This window comes from Chelmon rostratus, chromosome 21, assembly GCF_017976325.1.
Source record: "Chelmon rostratus isolate fCheRos1 chromosome 21, fCheRos1.pri, whole genome shotgun sequence".
Classification (NCBI taxonomy): Eukaryota; Metazoa; Chordata; class Actinopteri; order Chaetodontiformes; family Chaetodontidae; genus Chelmon; species Chelmon rostratus.
Genome location: NC_055678.1, coordinates 1244610 through 1268100, shown reverse-complemented (window position 1 = coordinate 1268100; position 23491 = coordinate 1244610). Strand labels below are relative to the sequence as shown.

General features: G+C 45.0%; 2 protein-coding genes across 2 annotated transcripts; both read right to left on the bottom strand.

The window, feature by feature from the left end:
* Positions 1-3253: 3253 nt before the first annotated feature.
* On the bottom strand, positions 3254-14056 carry adam8b (ADAM metallopeptidase domain 8b). Its single transcript, XM_041963100.1, has 23 exons — positions 13958-14056; positions 13479-13585; positions 12806-12879; positions 12604-12679; positions 11249-11325; positions 10662-10860; positions 9921-9986; positions 9773-9835; positions 9518-9687; positions 9349-9430; positions 9127-9269; positions 8655-8844; positions 8191-8280; positions 7307-7505; positions 6971-7073; positions 6574-6739; positions 6411-6491; positions 6248-6332; positions 4956-5076; positions 4717-4876; positions 4584-4631; positions 4053-4103; positions 3254-3537 (listed from the first exon to the last, which is right to left on the bottom strand). Exons 1-23 carry the CDS (start codon positions 13992-13994, stop codon positions 3430-3432), a joined length of 2496 nt encoding a protein of 831 aa, XP_041819034.1. The 5' UTR covers positions 13995-14056; the 3' UTR covers positions 3254-3429.
* Positions 14057-15096: 1040 nt separating this feature from the next.
* tubgcp2 (tubulin, gamma complex associated protein 2) lies at positions 15097-23381 on the bottom strand. The gene is made up of 18 exons (XM_041962904.1): positions 23302-23381; positions 22747-22907; positions 21954-22082; positions 21415-21591; positions 21066-21225; positions 20765-20972; positions 20444-20643; positions 19062-19251; positions 18830-18975; positions 18569-18749; positions 18163-18343; positions 17877-18049; positions 17533-17661; positions 17211-17331; positions 16934-17077; positions 16656-16772; positions 16294-16457; positions 15097-15554 (listed from the first exon to the last, which is right to left on the bottom strand). Exons 2-18 carry the CDS (start codon positions 22894-22896, stop codon positions 15479-15481), a joined length of 2646 nt encoding a protein of 881 aa, XP_041818838.1. The 5' UTR covers positions 22897-22907; positions 23302-23381; the 3' UTR covers positions 15097-15478.
* Positions 23382-23491: the final 110 nt, after the last annotated feature.

Below are 23491 nucleotides of genomic sequence, written 5' to 3'. Positions count from 1 at the left end.
TCTTCCATCCACCATTCACAGCTTCAACAGCACAGACTCTCCATCAATAATAATCATCTTAGCACAAACATTTTACTAATGTTTTCAGAATGTCTCATGACTTCTGTCTAATTGTTGTTGAGTTATTGTTTCCCTCCACATGCTGAAATCTGCTTGAATGTAGAACCTGCATACAGACCTGAAAGATGATCTCATCATTGATCAATAAATACTGAATATTTTCAGGTGAGGGCCTATTTCTGTCTTTACAGATGACAAAAAAAGGTTTTTAAAAAAGTAAAGTAAGATCCATAAAGAGGAACATGAGGTGTTTCATCGTGTGTCGTCACACGCCTGCTGTCACCTCTGGAGTGTTTCATGAAATCTTTCAGACTGCGACATTTGGTAAAGTTTAGCTGCAGTTTGTCGAGGTTTAAGGGAAAAAAAAGGAGAAGCTGGAAACAATCGAGGTACTTTGACTCAGCCTTCAGATGGAGTGATTAACAGTGAGTCACTGAGCTCAGCAGATTATCTTCACTCCTTCCTTCCTCCTCATGACCTGCATTCAAGCGTCGGCTTCGGTTCAGACTGACCGCGATGAAAAGTCGTGCCGGGTCACTTCTGTTGGCCTCTGCAGAGTTTCACATCGTTCTCACCCTCCCACAGCAGAAATATTCAAGACTAGCTGTCAGCGGTTGTGCTTTGTCATGAAACAGGAATCATGAATTAGCGAGAAGATCAAACAGTGGAGGAGCACAGGGAGAGCGATCAGGCCTGGCTGGAAACTGTTGTGGTCTTCTGAAGCTGGAATGTAGATTAGAACATAAACACAGATGTCTGTATGTTCGACTGGACGCCTTTTTTGGGGGGGTTGTCGTCATCGTGTATCACCTCCTGCAGAACGTGTCAAACAAGCCGCAGATCTGAGCGTCTGACGGGCGGAGACAAAGATTAGCTGTAGAACAAACCGCGCTCGCTGTAAACTCTTGTTTTACGAGCTTCTTGGCTGCTGAATCAGAGTGAATCAGACGATCTCTGGCTGAGAAATCCGCCTACATTCCTCAACGCTAAGCCCCCCCCAACCTCTGAGCGCTGAATCACACCACTCATCCGTTTTTTGTTTTTTTTTGTCGTAAACCAAATGTTTACGCATGACTTTTAGGTGAGATTGAAACGAGTGAATTCAGACATTCAGCACAGAAATCAGCTCTAGAGACCAAAACTTTTGTCCCGGGCTGTAAACATGTTTATTTCTGATGTGCAGTTTTGCGTTTTAACCCTATAATGCCATGGGTATCATATTTGATACATGCATTCTCTGAAACGTTTTGCATTACCATATGGTAAAAACTTTGCTCAAAACGATACAAACAAAAAAACATATTTGCATTTTTTTTAATTAAAAAAAATTGTTAAAGTCTTCAAATAAAAAAAAAATAGAATTTTCTGTCCATTATTTCTTGGGTCAGGCATTATAGGGTTAAAATGGGGGTCTATGGGGAGTGACTCACTTTTGGAGCCAGCCTCAAGTGGTCATTTGAGGAACTGCAGTTTTTGGCTCTTTCAGTCGTGGAGGTCGCTGCGCGGCGTCGCGTTGTGTAGTTTGTGGAACCTTCATGCATTCAGTTGGTGAAGCAGTAAGTAATTATTTCCATTTACTTCAGGTCATATTGACGTTCTTGATTTTACACGTCAGATCGTCTGCACACTGACAGAAACTGCAAACCGCTCCGGATTCTGGTTTTATTCTTGGTCTGTTTAGCTGCAGATAACTGAAGAGTCTGTTCGTATTTACCTCAAACACATTTTCTGTGCTTCAGTTTTCCAACACGTACATCTGCGACGAGCTAAAACCAACAGCCCAGTTCATCGATCAGGCTCTTGGTGCCCGTTCATCTCACACACTTCTCAGTTTCCCACGATCGCTCTGAGTGTGCGTTCGACTGGGAACAACAAAAACCCATCAGCCTTTGTGTGATGGTTTAAGAAGCCTGAGCAGGAAACCCAGATAATGAGCGCTCACACTGCGAGTCTGAGCCCGGCTGACTCACTGCAGAACATTTCCTCAGGCTTCTCACTGGAGACCAACAAATGAGCATTAATAGTAATCATTTGGACACCGTTTACTGGGAAGAACAATAGAAAACTTCTCAAGAGGTTCATAAAAATGTTACTGAGGATCGGACAGAACAGAACGATGACCTGCATGGAGAAAAATGTCACTTTAATCAGTTCCCATAATGAAAGCAGACCAGAGGGCGTCAGTCGTGTTTCTCTTCGGGCTGATTGTGAAACAGACGTGTCGACAAACTTCTGGAATAAAGTTTCTCAGGAGAATTCACATCCAGTCAAAACAGTTTAACCTCGAAGGTATAACACCGTGTGACCGTCGCCTTAGAAACACATCAGTGCAGTACAAAAACAAGAAGTGCTGCTGCTCCTCCAGCCTCCACCCCTGAAGACAGGAGCGTGTGGATGCACGTAGAAGCTGAAGCACAGCAACACGGCGGCCATGCGAACCGCCCACGCCGTGCATCAACCAGAGGTTTTCAAGTACAGCGCAAAGTGGCACACATTGAACCCTGTGGAAGACGCACACTGGCTTTGGACATTTTAGGGACTGTGGGGAGAAAAACTGCTACACCCTCCCCTCAATATCTCTAAGAGTTGAGTTGGTACCATTAGTTTAAAAACATCGTAGTAGTAGAAGCAGACAGACGCAGTTGGAGACTGGCTGGTGAACGTGGTGGAGCCAGATGTTCCCTCAGGAGGCGGCGGAGACCAAAAACAGAGCAAAAAGAGAGCGAATACTGGACATCGGCAACACGACTCCAAATGAATGACGACGTTTCTCTCTGAATAAGCAGCTGTTTGCCAACAAGTTCACCGTGTTTTTACTTCAGAGGTGATGATACATCAGCGTCGTCTTCTAAAGTGGCCAAAAACCATCAGTTTCTGCCGGTCTGAGCAAGAATTTTAAATTAGCATTGGTTAGCCAGCAGCTCTGTGCAGGCTGGATCAAAATATAAATCTGAGGTGAGAAAAAAGTGAAAGACCCTCGGCCCACCCTCCCATTTTCATACAGCCCCCTTCACAAACGTTAAATAAATATTTCCACGTGAGCAGCTGTTTTCTCTCGTTTAGAAAAGTGCAGTTTGACAACTTACAGCCAAGTTACGTTTTTTACAAAGAAAGTTAGCAGAAAGAACTTTTTACAACCACACAGCAATGACACCCGCAGCAGCAGGCGATGGAGACCCCCCCCCCCCCCCCCCCCCGAAAATCCTTTCCACAGCAGCTGAGGCCGGCGGGCTCCGGCTGAAGCCGTGGACGTCTTTAAAGACTCGGTTTGGTCTCGGTGACTCAGATGTCTGATCCCGGACAGGATCGCTCTCTGTCCACAGGCTCCGTCTCTTCTGCTGTGGTCGAACTCGACTCTTCACGAGAGGTTCATGTGAGTCGCGGAACTCGTGGCTTCGCTGGGGGTAGAGGAGGAGGAGGAGGAGTGCTGGGCTTGACCGGAGGTACAGGAGGAGGACTGGGTTTGACTGCGTTATACTGAAACACAAAACAAGAGGAACTTTAGACGCATTAGAAATGTGAAGTTTCTACATCTGTTCTGAGTGTTTTTAATGTTTCAAAGAAAGAAAAGCAGTCGAACACATGACAGAAATGTGCTGTGACCTTCTGGCTTTACTGATCCCCCGAGGGGAAGGTCACATGTTACAGCAGCACAAAAGAAGAAAAACGTTTAGAGAGACAGGAAACAAATTCAGAATCAATGAGCTGAGGTCGACCGGAGGGGGGGGGGTAGTTTAACATTGCACCTCGAGACACATGAAGAAGACTGAAATAGATGTTTAGTCACTTTAAACCAGTGGAGGTTTGTGAGATGAAAGACAACAAACTGAATATTCTGAGCTCCAGAACTCAGAAACGGGATGAAGAATATCTGAAGATGAGTTGATTTGATTTTTATTTATACGAAAGATGTTCAGTTTACATTTATCTGAATGTTGGTTTTAGCTCCACTGAACTGAACCAATCAGAGAGCGGCTGAAGGTGTGACTCACCTGCGTTTTATTCAGAGGAGGTAAAGGTTTAGACGGAGGTTGAGGTTTCGTCTGCGGTAAAGAAGAAAGAGAGTGAGACTGATGAAGAGTTACCTGCACGCTGGTATGAAGACCACATGAGGAAGATTTGTCTTATTGTCAATGAATCCCAACAGTGAAATGTTGCTAACAGTCGAGCTAACAGGTCTGATGGATCTTCTTCCTCTGAGCCATCGAGCTCCATTGTTCTCCAGAAACTATTAAAAACCCATCAGTGAGTCACACCTACACACACACACACACACACACACACTCACTGAGCACCACAGGTGGATTATTTATCATCTACTTCCTGGTGACTAATGTTTGACAGCTGCTTCAGGAAACAAGCTAAGCTACAAAGGACAGAGCAGGACGGTGGACGCACTGAGAGACACTAAAAGTGCTGGTTTGAGTCTTTTCAGGGGAAAAACAGAATTACGGCCTCGTCTTTGAATACAGTTTTAATTGGACTCAGATCAGATCAGACTGCAGCCTGTTCTTACAGCTCACCTGCTCAGGTTGTGAGGTCGACGACACTGAAGACATTTTCTTTGGCGGCTGGAATAAAACCAAACAGTTGGTTAGTGACAGCAGTTCTCATTGACTCCGTCAGTGCTTCACCTGTTATCTGTGGTCTATGTACCTGTGGAGCGACTCTGCTGGGGGTCACGGTGACCATCAGAGGAGCGCAGGCTTGTGTCGCTGTTGACTCCATGAACGTGGGCTGACTGATCTGAGGTCTGTCTTTGGCGCTCGGCTCCTGGAACATCGGGTTCAGCTTGTCCGGAGCCGAATGCACTTTCCTGTCGACGCGACATTTAGTCAGCTGCGACGTGGCAGACGTGGGCAGAGCTGCGCGTGAGGCGCGAGGGTACAAATTACCTTTTGGAGGTGTAGTTGTCCATTCTGTTCTTTCTGCAGCACATCAGCCCTGCAGTCACGACAGTCATCACCAGGAGGACGGAGAGGACTGCACACACAGCGGGTATCACCCCGCTCTGACCTGCACACACACACAGAAACAACCCATAAACTTCTCTCTAACACACACCAACACGGTGTGACGTGAATCCACACCAGCTCCAGGGAGGGAGGAGACGGATTCCCATCAAACACAAAGCACATGATCACATGATGAAGATCAGCTGTGATGACTGTGATGATATTCCTTTAGTGCTACTGTCATACACTGCCTGTTTTATTGTTTTATTCTAAGTATTTTTGTGTGTGTGTGTGTGTGTGCACCATGTTAGCATGCTAATGTTACCATTTAGCAGCCTCACAGTGCTGCTAGCAGCACTGTATTAGCATTAAAAGCAGCTAATATAAATGAAAACAGTTTATTATTTAGTCCTCACAATAAAAAAAGGAAGAAGAGACTAAACTCCTCATGTTAGAAACATGTCCCTGCTTCAGATTCGGAAACATCACATAATTTGTCTTTTTAATTAGCAAGTCGTCGCCGTGTGTTTTATTTACGTTTTACACAAAAACTTGTAAAATCAGAGTTGTGTAATGAGAAACTTTTGTGATTTAAGAAGATAAACAACAAGTTTCTTGTTTCTTTTAAAACAGAATCATTTGTGTGATAATGTGACAAATATGAGGGGGTTTTTTTGGCTAAAATTAAAAAACACCACGAAAACAAGAAGAAAGCTGTCTGGTGGCGTCATCTCGCCGTTACTGTGCAACTATCACTTCCTTGATCAACTTTCATCATAATTTGGGGAAACACAACAAGCAGCTGACTGAAAACACAGTTTGAGGAGCTCTTTGACGCGTCCGGCTCTTCATCCTCTGCCGAGGTTCTTCTCCTTCGTCTCGGTTTTTAGCCGTTTAATCGCTTGAACTCGTTAAACTTTTAGCTCTGTGTGTTAAAGAAATCACACCACCTCCATGCTCTGGCTGTATAACCTCAGTCTGAACTGAGATCAGGCTTGAAGCTGAGGTCAGTCTTCAGACATATCAGGAGCTCCAGCAGGTCGATGCTGGAAACGAGCGATCAGTCATGATGAATGATTCATGTTTCTTTCTTACTGGAAGGATGACTCAACCTGCAGGTGTGACCTCACAGACAGCCGACCTCCAGACTGGTACGAGATTTTGCATGAAACGAACAAACCTGCTCCAAACGTCTACCGTCAGGAGATGGATGCGAGCGAGGCGTCGTTTACCTGGAGGAATATCAGCGAACTGGACGTCACAGTATGGCGGAGCCCAGCCGGGATCACAGTGGCACTCCTTCTTATGGTTACACACCTACAGATAAAACGGAATAAAAATTACTTTCCACGCGAGTCGAGCTCTTGGAGTCTGACTGAAAGCAGCTGCACTTACTCCGTTGTTGTTGCATTTCTTTGCACAATCTTCCTTCCTCCCGTAAACGGATAAATCCACACATCTGCTGTCGAGGCAAACCTGCGCACGAATGTTTGACCGTGAGCGAAACATCCGACATACCAAACACAACTCCGTGTAAAGTGTCTGCTCTCAGTTTGACCTTATTTGGTCCACATCTGGTTCCTTTGGGCACCATGTCGATGTTCCTGGTCTTATCGTCATCCACAGCTAGCTTACACTCGACGCCGTACACCGTGTAGGCTGCCCTTTTACCTGTGATGGACTCACCCCCTCCTCCACAAAAGATAGATCCACACTTACGATTCCTACAAAAACAATAAAGACCTTAATGAGAATTTGCTCCCACCAGCCACAGGATCAGGTACTGGGATCAGGATCAACATAAAAACGAGCCTCAAACATACAAAATGTCGTGTTTTTTGTCAGTTTGCTAGTTTTCAGCTCTGTCTCTGGTTCATTCTGTTCACCAGGTTTCCTTCAGGGGCAGAAACTCAGCCTGCAGCAGGAGGTTCAGTGTAAATGCTGACGGTACGTACGCTGTTGAACAGGGGGTGTAGCCGAACTTGTTCCTCCCGCAGTTGGCGCCTTCTTCGCCCCGTTTGTTCAGATCAAAGCACATGTCTAATCCGACTTTGGTGCCTGAGGAAAGAACATATGCTCTTTAACATTATGGAAGCTCATTCATGGCAGGAGAAGAAGAAAATGATGCTTGTCACCCCTTCCATTTCAAAACAACCTGAAATCTGCTTCAAGTGTCTGCGGGGTTACATGAGGGGGGGACATCATTAAAGCTGAAGATGGTAAAAGTGGTTAAAGTTGGTTAAAGTTATTTTTTTGCGTGAACGAGCGCTGGCGGCAGTGAGCGGGGGTACCTGGTCCGAACAGCCTCCAGCAGTGCTGCTCGTGGGTGGGACACTGGCCGTTGTAGCAGTAGCCCTGCGCCTGGTTGTAGCAGGGTTTACCGTTCATCTCAAAGCTGTCCTCGGGACAGTCCTCCGACGCCCCGCTGCAGTATTCAGGCAGGTCACAGCCGCTGGCCGACTTTCTGCACACACTTCCAGCCGCCTTGAACTGCGGGTCAAAGAACGTTTCAGGTGATTCAGTAGGAACAGAGTTGAAGAGCGTGTCATTAGCTTGTGTGCTGATGTGGTATTTCATGACTTGCACTAATTCCTCATTTGAGGATGTGGTGAGTTACATGGAAACAGCAGAACATCACCCTTCCTGTTATTACTGAACCACTGCTGTTTCAGTGAAGTCTGAACGGTCTGCAGCTCATCTGGCTTCCTCGACCCCGTTCAGAGGGTTTTAGCTGTGCTGGCAGCACACAGTCAGTCCAGCAGTGTGAATGCATTGGACGGATTGACATAAAGTGTGGTTTACATATTCAGAGGATGAATCCTGACTGCTTTTGTTGATCTCCTGACTGCTCCTGAAGCACCATGAGGTTCCCATTTGTGATTCTCAGTGAAATATCTCGAGCAATATTGGTTGGATTGCCATATAATTTACTACATTCATGCTCCCTGCAGGATGAATCGTAATCGTTTTGGAAATCCACAGACTTTCTCAACATTTTAATTTGTCCAACTTTAGTTTGTGACCAAATATCTGCAGAATAAATGATTTTCCATCAGCCTCAGTGGTACATTGTAAACATTATACCTGCTAAACATCGGCATGTTAGCATGTCATTGTGAGCATGTTAGCATGCTGATCTTAGCATTTTGCAGCCTCACAGAGCTGCTAGCAGTACCTGGCAGCTGTCACAGCATTGTCCATGAGCACACTGGGATCCTTCAGTCAGGCGGCAAGTTGAGGCATCACAACACGTGTTCTTGCATTCCTAGAAAGACAGCCACAGTTTTCCAGTTGTGTCATATTTTGGGATCCGGTTACACCTTGAACATGATGGATTGCAGTGATGAAAGTTGAGTGAAAACAGATCAGATTTACTCTCCCACACAAGCAGCATCTCTGCCAACAGTTCCGTCTGTCTGATTACATGTGAGCACACAGGAAAACTATTTTCATTTTTGAGGTCAAACTCCATCTCGGGCTGCTCTGAATCACCGCTACCTTCCCTTTATTTAGCTGTAGCCTCGCATGCAGGAAACCACACCAGTCAACTCAAACAGAAAACCCAAATGACGTCTTCCTTCACCGAAGCGTATATATTTAAACTTTCCGATGTCCCAAAGCCTCTCCTGACAGTCTTACCTCCGCCGTGCCACAGTCACACTCCTCTCCAGGGTCCAGCAGCCCGTTGCCACAGCGAGGGACCACGGCGACGGTCTGAACGGAGCTCGGTGGTTTGGACAAGCAGCTGGGCTGAGCTCGCTCCATGAACTCGGCCAGCTGCTCCACGCTGCAGTCGCTGAAAAACCTGGGGAACGCTTGATTTCCTGTCCTGAAGAGGAGCAAAGAGATATCAGATTCAATGAACACCTGCTCAGGTTGGGATTCTAAATAAAACTGTATATACACCATGTGGCCAAAAGTATGTGGACACCAGGAAATGACACCCTGATGTGAGGGTTCAGTGTCTGGGTGATAAGATCTACGCAGGCCATGGAGCTTTGAGCACAGGAGCACCGCCGTGTTGAAGCATGAAGACGAGCTCTACAGTCTAACATGTTAAGATTCCCTCAATAACAAACAAAAATCAGACTCTCTGCAGTGACGTCTCTACCTGAGCTTGTCTGCCATCACACAGTTCCCACTGCTGTAAGACGGGCCGCACACACAGCCTGCGGCATCGTGGGACAAACCAAAATTATGTCCCATCTCGTGAGCGATGGTGGAGGCGAGGCCTATCGGGTTGTCATGGTGATCCTGGAGGAGACGCGCAGAGCCGTTACTTTAGATTCAGCAGGATGTGTGATGTGTAATAAAATGCAGTCGTCATTCATACCTGATTGACTCCGCCTGAGTTTTCAGTGCACATGGCAAACTTATTAGCCAGGCCAACCGTATCTCCATCGAAGTCTTTGCCACTGTGGAGGGAAGAAGTCTAACATCAGGTCAAACCGGCAGCATCACCGTGTTCACCGTCTGCACTGATCTCTAAGACTGAGCCTCACGTCACAAACTGGGCGGTGTCGTGCTTCATCCTCTGCAGGAGGTCGGCCTGGCGCCACAGGAGGAAATTGTCCAGCGTCGTCTCCGAATTAATATCGACATCAATGTAGTCTCTGTACGTCCAAATCTCCAACCCCACCAGCATGACTCGGATGTTCAGAGGTCGATACAGCTGCAGGCGGAGGAGGACACGTTTGAGCTTCGAGCTGATTGGCCGGCAGCTTCCAAAACACGAGCTTCGATAGACGAAACGTTACCTTGTCGACGTGATTTACAACTCCGAGGATACGGGATTTGGTCTTGCTTCCGTATCGCTGATACTGGAGGAGGAGGAGAGACAAACATGCTGAGACGCATTTGCCGATGGACAGTACGGTCATAAAGAGCTTCAGAGGAGATATTAACCTCAGCGCTGTCAACCACCACAAACAGCTCGACAAACCTCTGCGGACCTGCGAGGGCTTCAGATTTCTGAGGGAGGAAACAGAAAAATAAACCTTAGACAAACATTTTCATTGAAATCAACAAACACGAGTGCGGCTCATTGTGGCAAAAAGTATGTGGACACCCTGGTGCTGGGGCAACATATATAAAGTTTTCTGATCTTATTTGATAAAACCAACAAAATAAAAACACAAGAATTCAAATGAACTTCACACTGATCCAAACAGCCAGAATATTCAATTCTGCCATAAACAGTGTTGATTATGATGGTTTAAAGCGTTGATCCCCAACCCGTGGGTCATTTGGTACTGGGCCGCACAGAAAGAAAAAATAATTTCCATTATTTTGTTTTTTCACATAATATGTTTGATTTATTTTTCCAGTCTTAATGACGTTTTATTTTGAAAAGTGGCCGGATTCTCTCTGTTACATCAGTCTTATCATTTTATTTTGTATTTATCTGCTACACCTTTAGACTGGGCCATGAAAATATTGTCAGACATTAAACTGGGCCATGGTACAGAAAAGGTTGGGGACCACTGGTTTAAAGTATTATTAACAACGATGTGATGATCACCAAACTCCAGCGCCTCAGTTTCCGTTTGACAAGGCCTCGTGTCTGGACGCATTGTTAATGTTCAGGCTCATTTTCAGACACCTGAACTTCCATCATGTCCATCAAACCAGACCCATGTCGCCTACCCATGATCTGGACCTGAAGAGGCCGGCGAGCGCAGGGCCCCGATCCCGGTCGTACGGTGTGCTGGTGTTGGACGAAGAGCCGCAGCCAGGCCTGCCGCTGACCTTCAGGTCCTCCTGTCTGTACACTGCGTGGTCGCCATCCTCAGACTGTCCCAGAGGCTCGATCAGGTACACCTGCTGCCGGGCCCTCACGAAGCCGCTGCAAGCACAGAGGACCAGAAGACAGACGGCGAAGAGAAACAGTAGAAATGAGACTGAACTCACAAACAGTTTATAGTTTTTATTAAGAGTCTGTGAACACAGGAGCATTAATGACTCTATTAAACAAGGCAGGACAACTTCACATGTTTCACAAAGGAAAACTCTTCTCTGTGTCCTATTGGTCCTGAATGCAGCACCGGAAGCGCTCCAGCATCCTGCGTTTGATGAAATCGATGTACTTGTGTGATTCTCGCAATTTCTGTGTATCATGAAACCTCATGAAGCAACACATTTCACAAGCATCTGAAAAGTTTCACTGGAGCTGATGTAAGCGGTACTTTACAAACAGGAAGTGCGAAGCTGTAAAAACACCCTGATTTTCTTACCTGATGCCCGAACAAATCCCAACACTGACCGCGGAGTCCTCCATGCCTTCGATGTGGCCGTGATAGTAGCAGAGCTCCTGGATGGAAACACAGACGTGATGCTCATCAGTTCAGCTGACGTCTGTTTGTTCTTCACTCACAAAGGCTTTCTTTGTTTTCACGTCCATGAAATGACGGATCACAGCTTGGAAATGTCCCATATTTATCGTGTGTGGTTCACTTAAAGTCCCTCCTCTGAAGGTGAAGCGAGAAGTTTCACTTTGCATCACTTTTGGTCAATAAAAAGTCAAAATACACTCTGACTTCTGTGGAACTGTGTGTCTGAAATATTAAATATTAACTTCACTAGTTTAAACTAATTACCCTGATCACCAGAACAATAATAATAGTAATAATCATAGGAATCTACTGAATCTGACCATCGAGTACAGACATGAAGATACTTGTTAGAATTTCTAGAAGATGGGAATAAATGTTCGTTATCTTATTAATAAATCTGGAGTCTCCTCACATCAAAAGTCATTAATTTTCACCAGAAACACTGAAACGCAACATTATGGCAGATTTAAAACGCCTAAACAAACACAAATCCAAGAAATTAGGTGAAATGAAATACTGCTATATGTTTTCACTTCTATGTGAAAAATATTAGTAAAAATTCTCATGAATGACGTCAATTTAACGTTTTCTAAAAAAGTGAACCGACATTTTCCTGCAGAGCAAACATGTTTTCAGCACATCTGACGAGCCGACGTGTGTTTATTAGGGCAGAAACGACAATTATTCTCATTGTTAGAAATCCCAAGTCTCACTCAGCTGCTCAGCCTGCCACTCAAGCACTGACCACTCCCTGACCGCTCCCTCCAAGGTTATAAAACCCCACCCTGTAGGCCTGTCTTGCCCTTTTTCCCTCCAAACCACTGAGACAGGACAAAGGAGCACCTGAATACCTGCCGGTGATGCATTACTGGTGTAAGTCATCGAACCTAAGTTGACCTAAGTTATTTCACTGTTATTTCTTGTGTTCTTGTTATTGTTTGTATCACTGGTGATACTTTTCCTTGAATCCTTTAGTTGAAATCATCCACCAATCATCTGATGGCAAATAAATAAGTGAAACGGCTTTTATGGATCCTGTGTTTGAATGTGAACACCACATCTGATGTTCAATGAGCCACTGAGAACACAGACAAGACACTTTTATTCTCATTCTGCAGTGTTTGTTTCAATAAATCAATGAAATGAAATGTCAGAACAAAACTATAAACTTAAACAACTGTGTTAAAAATCTTTCTACACCTAAACAGAAACAGAACAGCCGGTGTGCTGACTTGTCTTAAATTAACAGATCTCACCTCATTCGGTTTCGTCGTCACCCGTTGTCCATCTTCTGAATACTGTGTTTCAGTGAAGTCTCCCCCTATAAGATTCCTGTAAAACACAGGTGGAGCAGCTATAACAGAAACTTTTTTCTCGTTTATTTGAATATTAAAACACATATTTGTAAAGCTGATCTGAAACACGAATTGTAAAAAAGAACATTTTGTATTTAAAAACCTGTTTTTTTCCAGATGGATCTTGTGGTTCCTCCCTTCAACGGCCAACTCGTACCGAAGCACATCAGGATAAAGCTGTTGAATATCACAATTAGACCAGTTTGTAGTAGAGTAAGAAGTACTCACAAGCCTTACTGGAGTAAAAGTAGCAATGCTGCAGTAAAAATATACTCTGTTACAGACAAAAGCCCTGCAAGTTTCTACTGAAGTAAAAGTACAGAAGCAGTATCAGCAAAATGCACCGAAGCTGTCAAAAGTAAAAATACTCATCACAGAAAACAGACCGAATTAAAAGTGTTGCATTATTACAGAAAAACATCATTTTAACAGCAGGTTGAGAGGAAACTACTTTTAGTTACATTAAATCCTGTTGGGTCATGATCCATGACACAGTGGTGGAAAGTGTTTGTACGTCACATTTCAGAGGGAAATAATACTTATAATAATATTTTTGTACTGCACTGGACTGATCTGACAGCTGCAGGTACTTTGAATATAAAGGAGCAAAACGTGATCAGGTTAGAAAACATGATGCACTGTTTAACTTCTTTCAGCTAAAATCCTGCATGCACAGAAATCAATGAGCACTAACAGCTGAACTTTTCTGTTCACGTCTTTCAGAACAGCCTGCTGTCAGGTGTCACAGGTGGGTGAGGCAGGTGAGGTGCACTCACCTGGTTGTCCCGCAGGCTCCTCTTCTGTCTGCCCGGAAGCCTCTGAGGTCTGACCACCTCGTATCTGTCCACGTGAGACAACATCGCGGAGCTCTGCACGAGACAAACTACCCGCCACGAACGCTTCATTATTACTCACATTTACACCAAATATATTAATTAAAGGAGGAAACAGTGTGAATTTAAAAGGGTTTGAGCTGCAGCTCAGTCTTTTATTAAACTATCTGACAGACGTCATCGACACTCCCTGATTAATTATAGTCTTTAAAAAACAACAACATTAACATACGAAGAACAAAATTGATTTAAGATACAATCAAAGCCACAATAATGGGCGGACAGCACATTAACAGCAAACATCCTTCAACTTTCCTCCTGATGTTCTTTGTGAGAAGCAGCTTTATTCCAGCAGGAAAACAAATATGTCAGAATAAAATGGATTTCATCTGGAACAGCTGCGAGTCGCAGTGTGAACCTACCCCATGTCAGCCACAGTGAGACCCGGCTCGCCCCCATGGCGGTGCGCTCCGCTCGGTCCCCGCCGCTCCTCTGCCGTTACTCCGCCGTGAATCATCGACGCCAGCTGTTCCGTTAAAGCTCCGCCCCCGCTTCGCTCTTATCGCCGCCTCACATACTTACCGGAAAGAAACAGTCAAGCCAGCGACGATGTCCGAAAACACTCTAAACACACTTCCGGTGAAATAAAACACATCAAAGTCAAACCCCTGTGCTGATGATTCGTAGCCCAATTTATGACCCAATCACTCGGATCATAGCGGCCACGAAACACCACTTCGGAAAAAAATGAAAAACATCACTTTTTTTTTTTACATAATATCCAGGAGTGGCTTGTATCTTTTAAATGTATTTAGCCGTAAACCAACGTTTAGCTAACTTTAGCTACTACTGCGATTATCATGAACATTAGCCAGCTAACTTACTAGCGAGGAACAGAGAACACTGAAAAAATGTATTAAACATTTAATTTTAACGTCGACATCAAGAAAATACTAACTGCTGGATAAAGAATAAACTATAACATTGATTTTCTCCAGAGGTTTTCCTTAGGGACGCTGTGTGGCGCGGTTCCAAGTTTATGGCTCCGTCTATTTCTTGAAAACCCACTAAAACTGTGCATTCTTAGATTTAACGGTTTAATTGAACAAGCTTTAAAAATCATATTGCTAAAACATTGAAGCACAAAGACATTCGGAAGACACTGGCAATTACAACTACCAAATTAGGATAAACAAAATATTTACAGATAAATATTTCTACTTCTACATTTTCGTAAAAAGATCATGGACAAACTTTTCTGTCAACCTACATGCTTTTATTTTGAAGTCAGTTAGATTTCCTGTACAACTGTAGTTCTTCAGCCAACTTGTGTCCAACTTCAAGTCGTTGTAACGCTTCTCAAGGCACAAAACCAACAAAATGTGCCAGTTAACTCACTATCTTCAGCTGCCAAATGACCACAATGAACGTGCATAAAACTAGATATTCGCCTGAAGCTCTGAAAAGGTAGAATTTAGCTCAAACAATTAAAAGTCAAGCAGCTTTTCTGCAGCCGAAGGAGGTTCTGCACAGCTGTTGTCTATAACAACTTGTTGTGTTTGTTTCTGCAGCAGGGAGGTTTCCACAGGGCAGATATGGTGTCTGGTTAAAGCAGCAGTTCAGAGTCTAAATCATTCAGTAAAATTTTGTTTTAATGAATACAAACATACATTTTCATTGTACAGAAACCCACAAGGAGTCACGTGACTTTCATTTTCAGAGAATAATTAACACATTAGTTCCACATTTCTTAAATTGTACAATTTGAAGCCTTGAAATGAGTCAGCAAACATCAGGCTATAACTCTACATTTCATCATATATAATATACAGGGTGAAGATCCCCAGCCGATGTCTGGATGGTAAACATGTGGGTGGGTGGAGTGATGGACAGATGTGTTTTTATTGCTGGATGACAGTTAATACACACAAAGACGTCACGAGCTACGCCGCTGCTTTCTGACTGCGCTCTATGGCCATCCTCTCCAGCCGCTCGGTGTAGAATCCATTGAAATCCAGCCTGTGAAGTTATGACAGCCGATTATTTATAGCCAAATTAGGTCAATTTATTTTGAATGCAGCACAACCACCCCTGGGAAAACAAGGTGTGTCTGAGTCTGGTCTAGTCTGAATAAATGTACAGCAGCTCTGCAGCTCTATCCATACTGCCATTTGAACATTCTGAATACTTGCACTGTAAAACAGGCCATAATACATGTGGACATTGTGGGCATTTAGCTCTTTATAGCTCACTTGTGCTTAATATTTATTACATTAGCCAGCGTCATGGTTCTTCATCTTTTACAGTCTCTATCATCACTGTTAAAGCTGCATGCGTTGATTTATTTGGCCACTTGGGGGCAGCAGAACAAACTGAACATTTACACATCACTACATACATATCACCTTGTAACATAGTTATGGTAAACATGTTAGCAAACAGCCGCAGCAGACATGAAGAGCTAAAAGATGCTAACATGCTCTGAGAAGCTGGAGTGAGCGACCGAGTTGGTAAAACGTCACAGCCACTTTATCTGCTGCTAATATATATGTGTGTGTGTGTGTGTGTGTGTTATTCATGCAGCTTTACAGGATCATACCAGTGTTCCTGCACGTTCGTCACCATGTTTTCTTTATAATACTGAACACTTACCAGGCAGCCATTGGTTCCAAATGTTTTCAAATGAATGAAGAGACTTTTTTGCTTTGGAACGTGTAAATAGTAACATGAAGCATTTAAACAGGTGCTCTGAGTTTACCTGTAGATGATGCTGATCATGCTGTGCTCACAGTCGTTGGTGCTGTAGATGCTCAGCTTGTCCAGCAGGTCCAGCAGCAGCATGCTGAAGTTACTGTCAAACTTGCCGATGGTGGCTTCAAAGCCTGCGTCTGACTGGAGGGCGTCCACATACTCGGCCAAAAACTGAAGCGGTGGAAGAACACAGAAAAATCACTGGACACGCTTTCAAACCCAAAGCTGCAGCGTTTCGTGTGCCAGTTTTTCAGTGTTTGGTTGGTTGTTCGTGTTTCTGAATGTGAACATTTCCTACAGCACACAGTCTACTTGTACTTCAAGTATCAGTGTCTTTGATAAGGTCGGGCTGCGGCGGTATGAAAATACCTTTGTGCTCAGCCTCTTCCTCTCTGCCTCCTCAGCATGTTCGCTCTGAGTGGGAGGCCCGTCCATCGTCCCTTGCTCCAGAGAGAGACGCTCTAACCTCATGCTCTGAGTGAACCGCTGCAACAGTCAAGACAAAACAAACATCTGAGCACAAGCATTTGGGATGTGCTAGTTTCAATCAAAGCAGGACAGGAAATGAAATCTGAATGCTTTAAAGATCCAGACATCAAGCGTCCAGGCGCAGAAACTGTTTCGGTTCTTTCATCACGTCTACAGACCTGCATGCAGTTTGTGAACATGACGCAGATGGCCATGAGCTTGGAGAAGATCCTGAGCAGCTCCGGGTTGGTCAGCATGCAGTCCTTCAGGCAGTTGTCCAGAAAGCTGGTGTGGTGGCAGAGCACATCGTCGATGTTCGACGCCTGGAGAAGGAGAAGAGAGACGGTCGGCACAAAAAAACACCGGATCACATTTTCTGAGATCTCACACGAGCGCTGCCACAACTACACAACAGAGAGGCTGATCCTGGAGCAGCTGCTGAGCTCCTTCACTCACTGTTTTCAGGTTGTTCTCCATGACGTGCCAGGTGGGCTCCATCACCTCAAACATCATGTAGTACTGGATGTTCTGCACGAAGTTGAGCATGCGCTGACGGAGGGCGAACGCCGCAGCAAACCTGCGCACAGGTGGTTCGGACAGAGCGTGAGGACAGAGAGTGAGGACAGAGAGTGAGGACAGAGAGTGAGGACAGAACGTGAGGACAGAGAGTGAGGACAGAGCGTGAGGACAGAGATTGAGGACAGAGCGTGAGGACAGAGCGTGAGGACAGAGAGTGAGGACATCGTGTCGGCCGAGACGTTCACGTAAATCAACTCACCATTTGGGAGAACGTAAGGAATACTGCTTGAAATCCTTGTTGCTGATCCACACGTTGCAAAGCAGCCTCTCCACATGTTTGCAGTAGAACATGTGTCTGAACAACATCTGGTACCTGGTCAGAGCTTTCCTGCAGAGAAACACAACAAACACGGTTTCAGATTTGCATCAGCAGATGACAGAAGATATTATTATGTGGATTTGTAGGAAAGTAAAAAGTGCACACAGTGAATTTGTCTTGATTATTATTTTGTGTTTAAATGGATGTATGCACGCTGGAGGTCTTGCAAGTTGAGATAACTAAAGAATCTGAAGGAATAAGATAAATAAATCATGTGGCAGAACCTGTTGATTATGAGCGACAGCGGCCATTTGACGATGTAGTCGAAGGAGAAGGCCTCCAGGCCGCTGAGGGCCGCGTCGGCCGGGTCTGCGTTGATGATGGACTTCTCCTGTTTGGTCTCGATGGCCAGCACCCGCAGCAGCTGAGTGATCACGTCGTGAGGCATCAGGTCGATCTGCGGAGAGAAAAGAGGAAGCTCAAACATCCTGAGGTGTGAAAGCGTGACTCGTAAATCAGAGGTCAGTCTGCGAGTGGAGGACGACTAACCTCAGTGTTTTGTCCACCTACCTTGAGGTCGTCTTTGAAGGGGTCCGTGTTGGCTGTGCTCATCCTCAGAGCCAGCTCCAGCAGGGCTTCTAGTCTGGGAGGAACGATGTCGTCCACCGGCTTCTTCAGCTCCTCCTCCGTCAGGTCCATGAAGTGCACGAAGAAATCGCCTTTGTCCATCAGGAAGTAGTGCTTGATGGATCTAATAGACACAACACAGACAATCACTACAAAGACTGAACGAGCAAGACTTCTATCAAACTGTAAGAAGCACAGACGGCTGGTCCAGTTCAGACTCCGCTCTTTAGACAAGGTTTTTACAGGTTTTTCTTGTTGCTCTCGGTGTGAAGAAGGCTACGTGAAAGGATCTACAATCATTATTATTATAAACAAATGAAGGAACACGATGGCTTGAAAATCCACGAACCTCAGGCGTGAAACCAGCTCCTTCTCTTCCATGAGGAAGGCCAGCAGGACCTTGCTGGCGTAGTTGTAAGCCTTCTCTATCTGCTCCACATACGCTCTCTCCTTCAGGGTGTACAGGACCTCTTTAGCGTCGGGACACGTCACGTCACGGCCGCACTCGCGAACCACATTGAGGTATTTTCCTACGCAAACGCAGAGAAGGGAATAAAAGCTTCCGTCTAACAGAGGCTCCTTTAATGTTTGCCATTTGTTCTGTTTTTACCTGTGCTTAATATTTTGTCCGCCATTTTCTGCAGGAAGGAGGGAATCCGATGTTGAACGATAGTGTACCTCTGATCCCAGTATTTATCATTGTAGTCCTCCTGGATCTTCTCTTTCTGCAGCTCATGCTCCTCCACCATGAACTCACTGCGAGGACGTAAAGAACGCAGATAAAAGAAATGAAACCAGATGGAAACACGGAGCAGGTGCAGCGGTGCACGTCTGGACTCTACCTGTATGGATCCCTGATGATGCCCCTGTAGATCCACTTCTCCAGGATTTCAAAGTAAGGGACGCTGGCTGCCTTCGTGAGGTAGAGACACAGCTCCTGAGCCTGGCTGTCACCGGTGTAGTTGAAGGTTCGATCGTGAAGAAGACTCAGCGTCGACCCCCCCATACACTCTCCTTTGTCCACCGAGGACGCTGTGAAGGCAGCGGAAGCCGTTCTTTCATTTCAAAACAGCACCGGATATCGAAACCTACAGTAAACGCATCAGCCCACACTACAACACTGACAGATGGATCTTGTATTATTCAGCCACAGTCGTGGAAAGTAACTAAGTAGTTGTACTGTACTCGTATATTTCTACTCCACCTCCTGATTCAGAAGGACATTTGACGGCTTTAGTTATTTTTCAGATGAAGATTTTACATAAATAACACACGTGACAAGTTTCTAAAATACAACCCAACATTTTTCACTCGTGACTCTTAACAAACACACAGAGCTGAGTCGTGGCCTCTTGTCACATTTCTGATGTTTATGAGCTTTCCCTCTAAACGTCAAAGATCAGAGGTCTGCAGAATATGATTACCGGAGAACCAGGACTTCTTCTTCTGATACTTTAGGTACATTTTGCTAATCATACTTCTGCACTTTTAGGATTTTGAAAGTGTGTTATTGATCTCTACTCGAGTGAAGGATCTGAATTCCACCACTTTTCTGGTGCTGACGGTTCCTCTGTGAACCAGGATCAGATCGCCCTCAAGTGGTGAAAATGAGCAGCTCGTGTTCAAGCACAGCCGTCCTCAACATGACTCGCACCTTCTTACACACAGCAAGTGTTCACGTGTGAACAGCTGACCTGTTAACATTCCTGTGACGCTTACAGCACGAGTCTAAACTGAATGTCATTATTAAGAGAAAGTCAACAGCAGCAACGGCTGAATAAACACATTGTCATTTATTTATCGTCTCATAAAATGCATTTACTAAACCACAAAACACTGCGAAGGAGACGATTTGAGACAGGGCGAGTGCCTCTCCTGCTGATGATGGTCACTAAAGAAGCCTCCTTTATAAACTGCATTAACTTTGACATAAGTTTTTAAATCTGTCACCGATGCAGCCTGAACAGAAAACACTCTTCTTCCTGGATTTCATTACTCTCCAACAGCTGACTGTTCTCCAGCAGTGATTTCTGCCCACACCTTAACTCCTCCTCCTCTCCTGCCTCTTCCTTCCCACTCTTGTTTTTATCTAAATGACACAGCAGCCAGAGGGAGGTGTGCAAAGTAGGTGCGACATTACAAATTATAAACAAGAAATAAAGTGTAGAAGAATGCAAACAGCAGGAAAAGTCCAGTTAGAAAGACAAAGAACTCAGACTCTTACCAATAGAGGCGAGTATCTCCATGGTCCTCATGGTGGGCTGGATGTAGAACCAGAGCTTCTGCAGGGACAGCAGGCCCTGCCGCTGGAGGTGCTCCAGCTGAGTGACCAGGATCAGGTACTCCTTCATCAGGGTCCTCATGGCCGCCGTCAGCGCATGGTTCACCTGTCCGTACTCAAAGGACGACTTCTCCTCAATGAAGCTGAAGAACAAACACAAAACCACCATCTGATAACGTTTCCTCTGTGGCAGTCTTACAAGCATGTGAACAGATGAGCTCTGATGTGAAGTGTTGACTCAACTCGACATTTTTACACACTCACCGTGTTATAGTGGAGTAATACGACGCAACAGGTAATATTCTGTTAACCAGCTCTTTGACCGACATGTCCAGCGTTGAATCGACAATGAAGGAGCGGTTCTGCCTTCCCAGTACAGGCTGAGCCGTGATGTCTCGCCCGTCGACTCCAACCAGGACGAACAGCAGGTCCTCCACCAGAGCTTGTTCCTGAGCAGCCAGGGGCATCGTACCTGCGCGTACAGTCATGCGTTCTATTCACCTTGTCGATGACGCAGGATTACAGCAGACTGCATGCAGCAGAGGAGAATCTGATACGAGCTTACCAATGGCCACAGCTGGATCTCCTGGAGGGGTGGGGCTGGTGATGAAGTCTCCAAGGAGAGCAGGACGGTCGTACACCCAGTTAGGAAAGACGGGGTTGGGCTGGGTGGGATTCTTCTTGTTGTGTTTGTCCCTCAGCATCTTCCGTGTGACTTCAGCAGGCTGCAGGCAAACACAAAGACAGAATAAATTACGAGCACCTTCAGATACCAGGTCAGATGTAATTCATTAGAACTAATTCCCATGATTCATCATCAGTGAGTGTATTATCAAAATCATCCAATCTCCTGTGAGAAATAAATCCTGCAGCTGAACCTTCGGATCTACTGCATCTGAGCAAGAAACGCTCACCAGAGGAGCGTTGGAGCTGGCCGTCACATTCCCGAGCTTCTTTCGCAGCTCATCCAGTTCCTGCATGGACATCTTGGAGCTGGTCTGAGGCAGAGTGTAACTGGTAGTTGTGGTTGACGTCGTGCTGGCCGACGACTCCGACCTCTCTTTGGCGTTCTGCTGCAGAAACTGGAGCGTCTGTGAAAATATCAGGACAAATCTGTGAGATACTGTGATAAAAAGAGCTGCAAGTTTCATCGAGGCAGTTACTCTAAACATGCCTGACATGAATTAATTCATGTCTTGGGTTTCTGGTATCTTTCAACACCTTATGAATGGCTTTCAGTCGTCTATTTACATCAGTGACATTACCTCATTTTTATATGCTTGTGTGGCAAACTATACAGCATTAACAGCATATTTCACTGACACTGCTCCCATTGAAAGACGATCATATGACAACAGAGTTATCATCTTTACAGCATCTGGGGAGCCAGTGAATGAAACAAATGTAATAAAAATAGATCCATATAATTAGCTGGCTGTAAACTGTGCGTTACCTCTTTGTCCTCACAGAGTTTGGAGAGCAGATAGACTAGAGGGTCGAGGTTTCGAACATTTTTGGACTTGAGCTCCTCGTACTTCCTCAAGAAGTCCTCTGGGGTTTTAGAGAACTCTGCTAATTTGACCTGAAAATGATAAAACAGCCATTATCGACAGAATATCCACTGTTAGCTCTATGCTACTGTCCCACCTGATTCAACCTCTGTAACTGTTCTACTCCCCATGAAATCAGCCTTTTCCTTCTTATTGCCTGTATGCATCACTTTATCAGGGCTCCAGCTCTTTTCAAGGAATTATCCCCTAAAAGATTTTTTTAAAAACCTCAACAACACTATATTTCCATGAAGAAGCTGCCAGCTGTTGCAAACATCTGGGAAAAAAACAATCTGGCTAATGATACCTGCAAAAGTTCAAAAGACCATGCAACACAGCATTAATTACCTAGGATATTACAGCTCATTTTCCATCGTATTAAAGCAGTTGTCCTCAATCTTTTTTCACATCAAAGACCCCCAAACTGACACAAATTAGACCACAGACCCCCATTTGATAAGAATTTGTCCCAGAGTCTCATATGATAAGAACTTTGCTTTTAGATGTTTTATGACAGGAAATGTATGAAACACATGTCCAAAAATTGTCATATATTCTGTCATTGTGTTACTTGCAGATGGAATTGTAGTGGAAAGCAATTATTCCCCTTTCCACTGGGGACCCCTGGAACCCCTCAGGGACACCCGGACCCCACTTTGAGAAGCAGTGTACTGAAGCATTCCTCTTCATCCTCACCTTGGCACTGTGAGCAGACACTGTAGTTGTGACATAGGGGGTCCTGTGTTTCTGCAGTAAGTCTATGTAGCCCTCTGCTCCATCACCTCCTCGAACATGAAGCAGACTGAGCAACTCGTTGACATCATGGTGGATCCTGAACTCACTCATGGCTCAGGCAGCTGAAATGACAACACAGTGCAGTCAGGAGACAGGAGATCATTTAGCCTCATCACAGCTGATACCAACATCAGTGGTACTGACTCATACTGACAAACATCTCCCTGACTACATGCAATAATTTTGGCTGTGTCTCAACCAGCGATTTTAAAGGCTGCCATCGTCCCTCAAGAGCTTATAGTGATGCTGAACTAACAGTTAACGTTGTATCATGCTAGCTTGCTAACTAGCTACACAGCCAGAGCTGGATAAAATGAACTAGCCTGTAGGATGAGGATGCTAACTGCGTAGCGATCTCATCCAGAATGAAACATCTTATTCGTTAAATAGTTATAATCACGTAACTCAATAATCATAACCTTTATTACAGGTGTAACCCAGAGCTCAGCACTGTACCTGTCTGTCGCGTCTAATACAATACAAACAGCAAACAGCAGAGCAGGTATCAAACGCGCCCACTACCAGTCAAATTCTTCTTCTTCTGTTGCTCTGATGTACGCAGTCATGGCGCCATACTGCCCCCACAGGTTAACTATGACGCTACAACTTTATTTATTAGCAGTTTGTCATCATAGAAGCACATCTA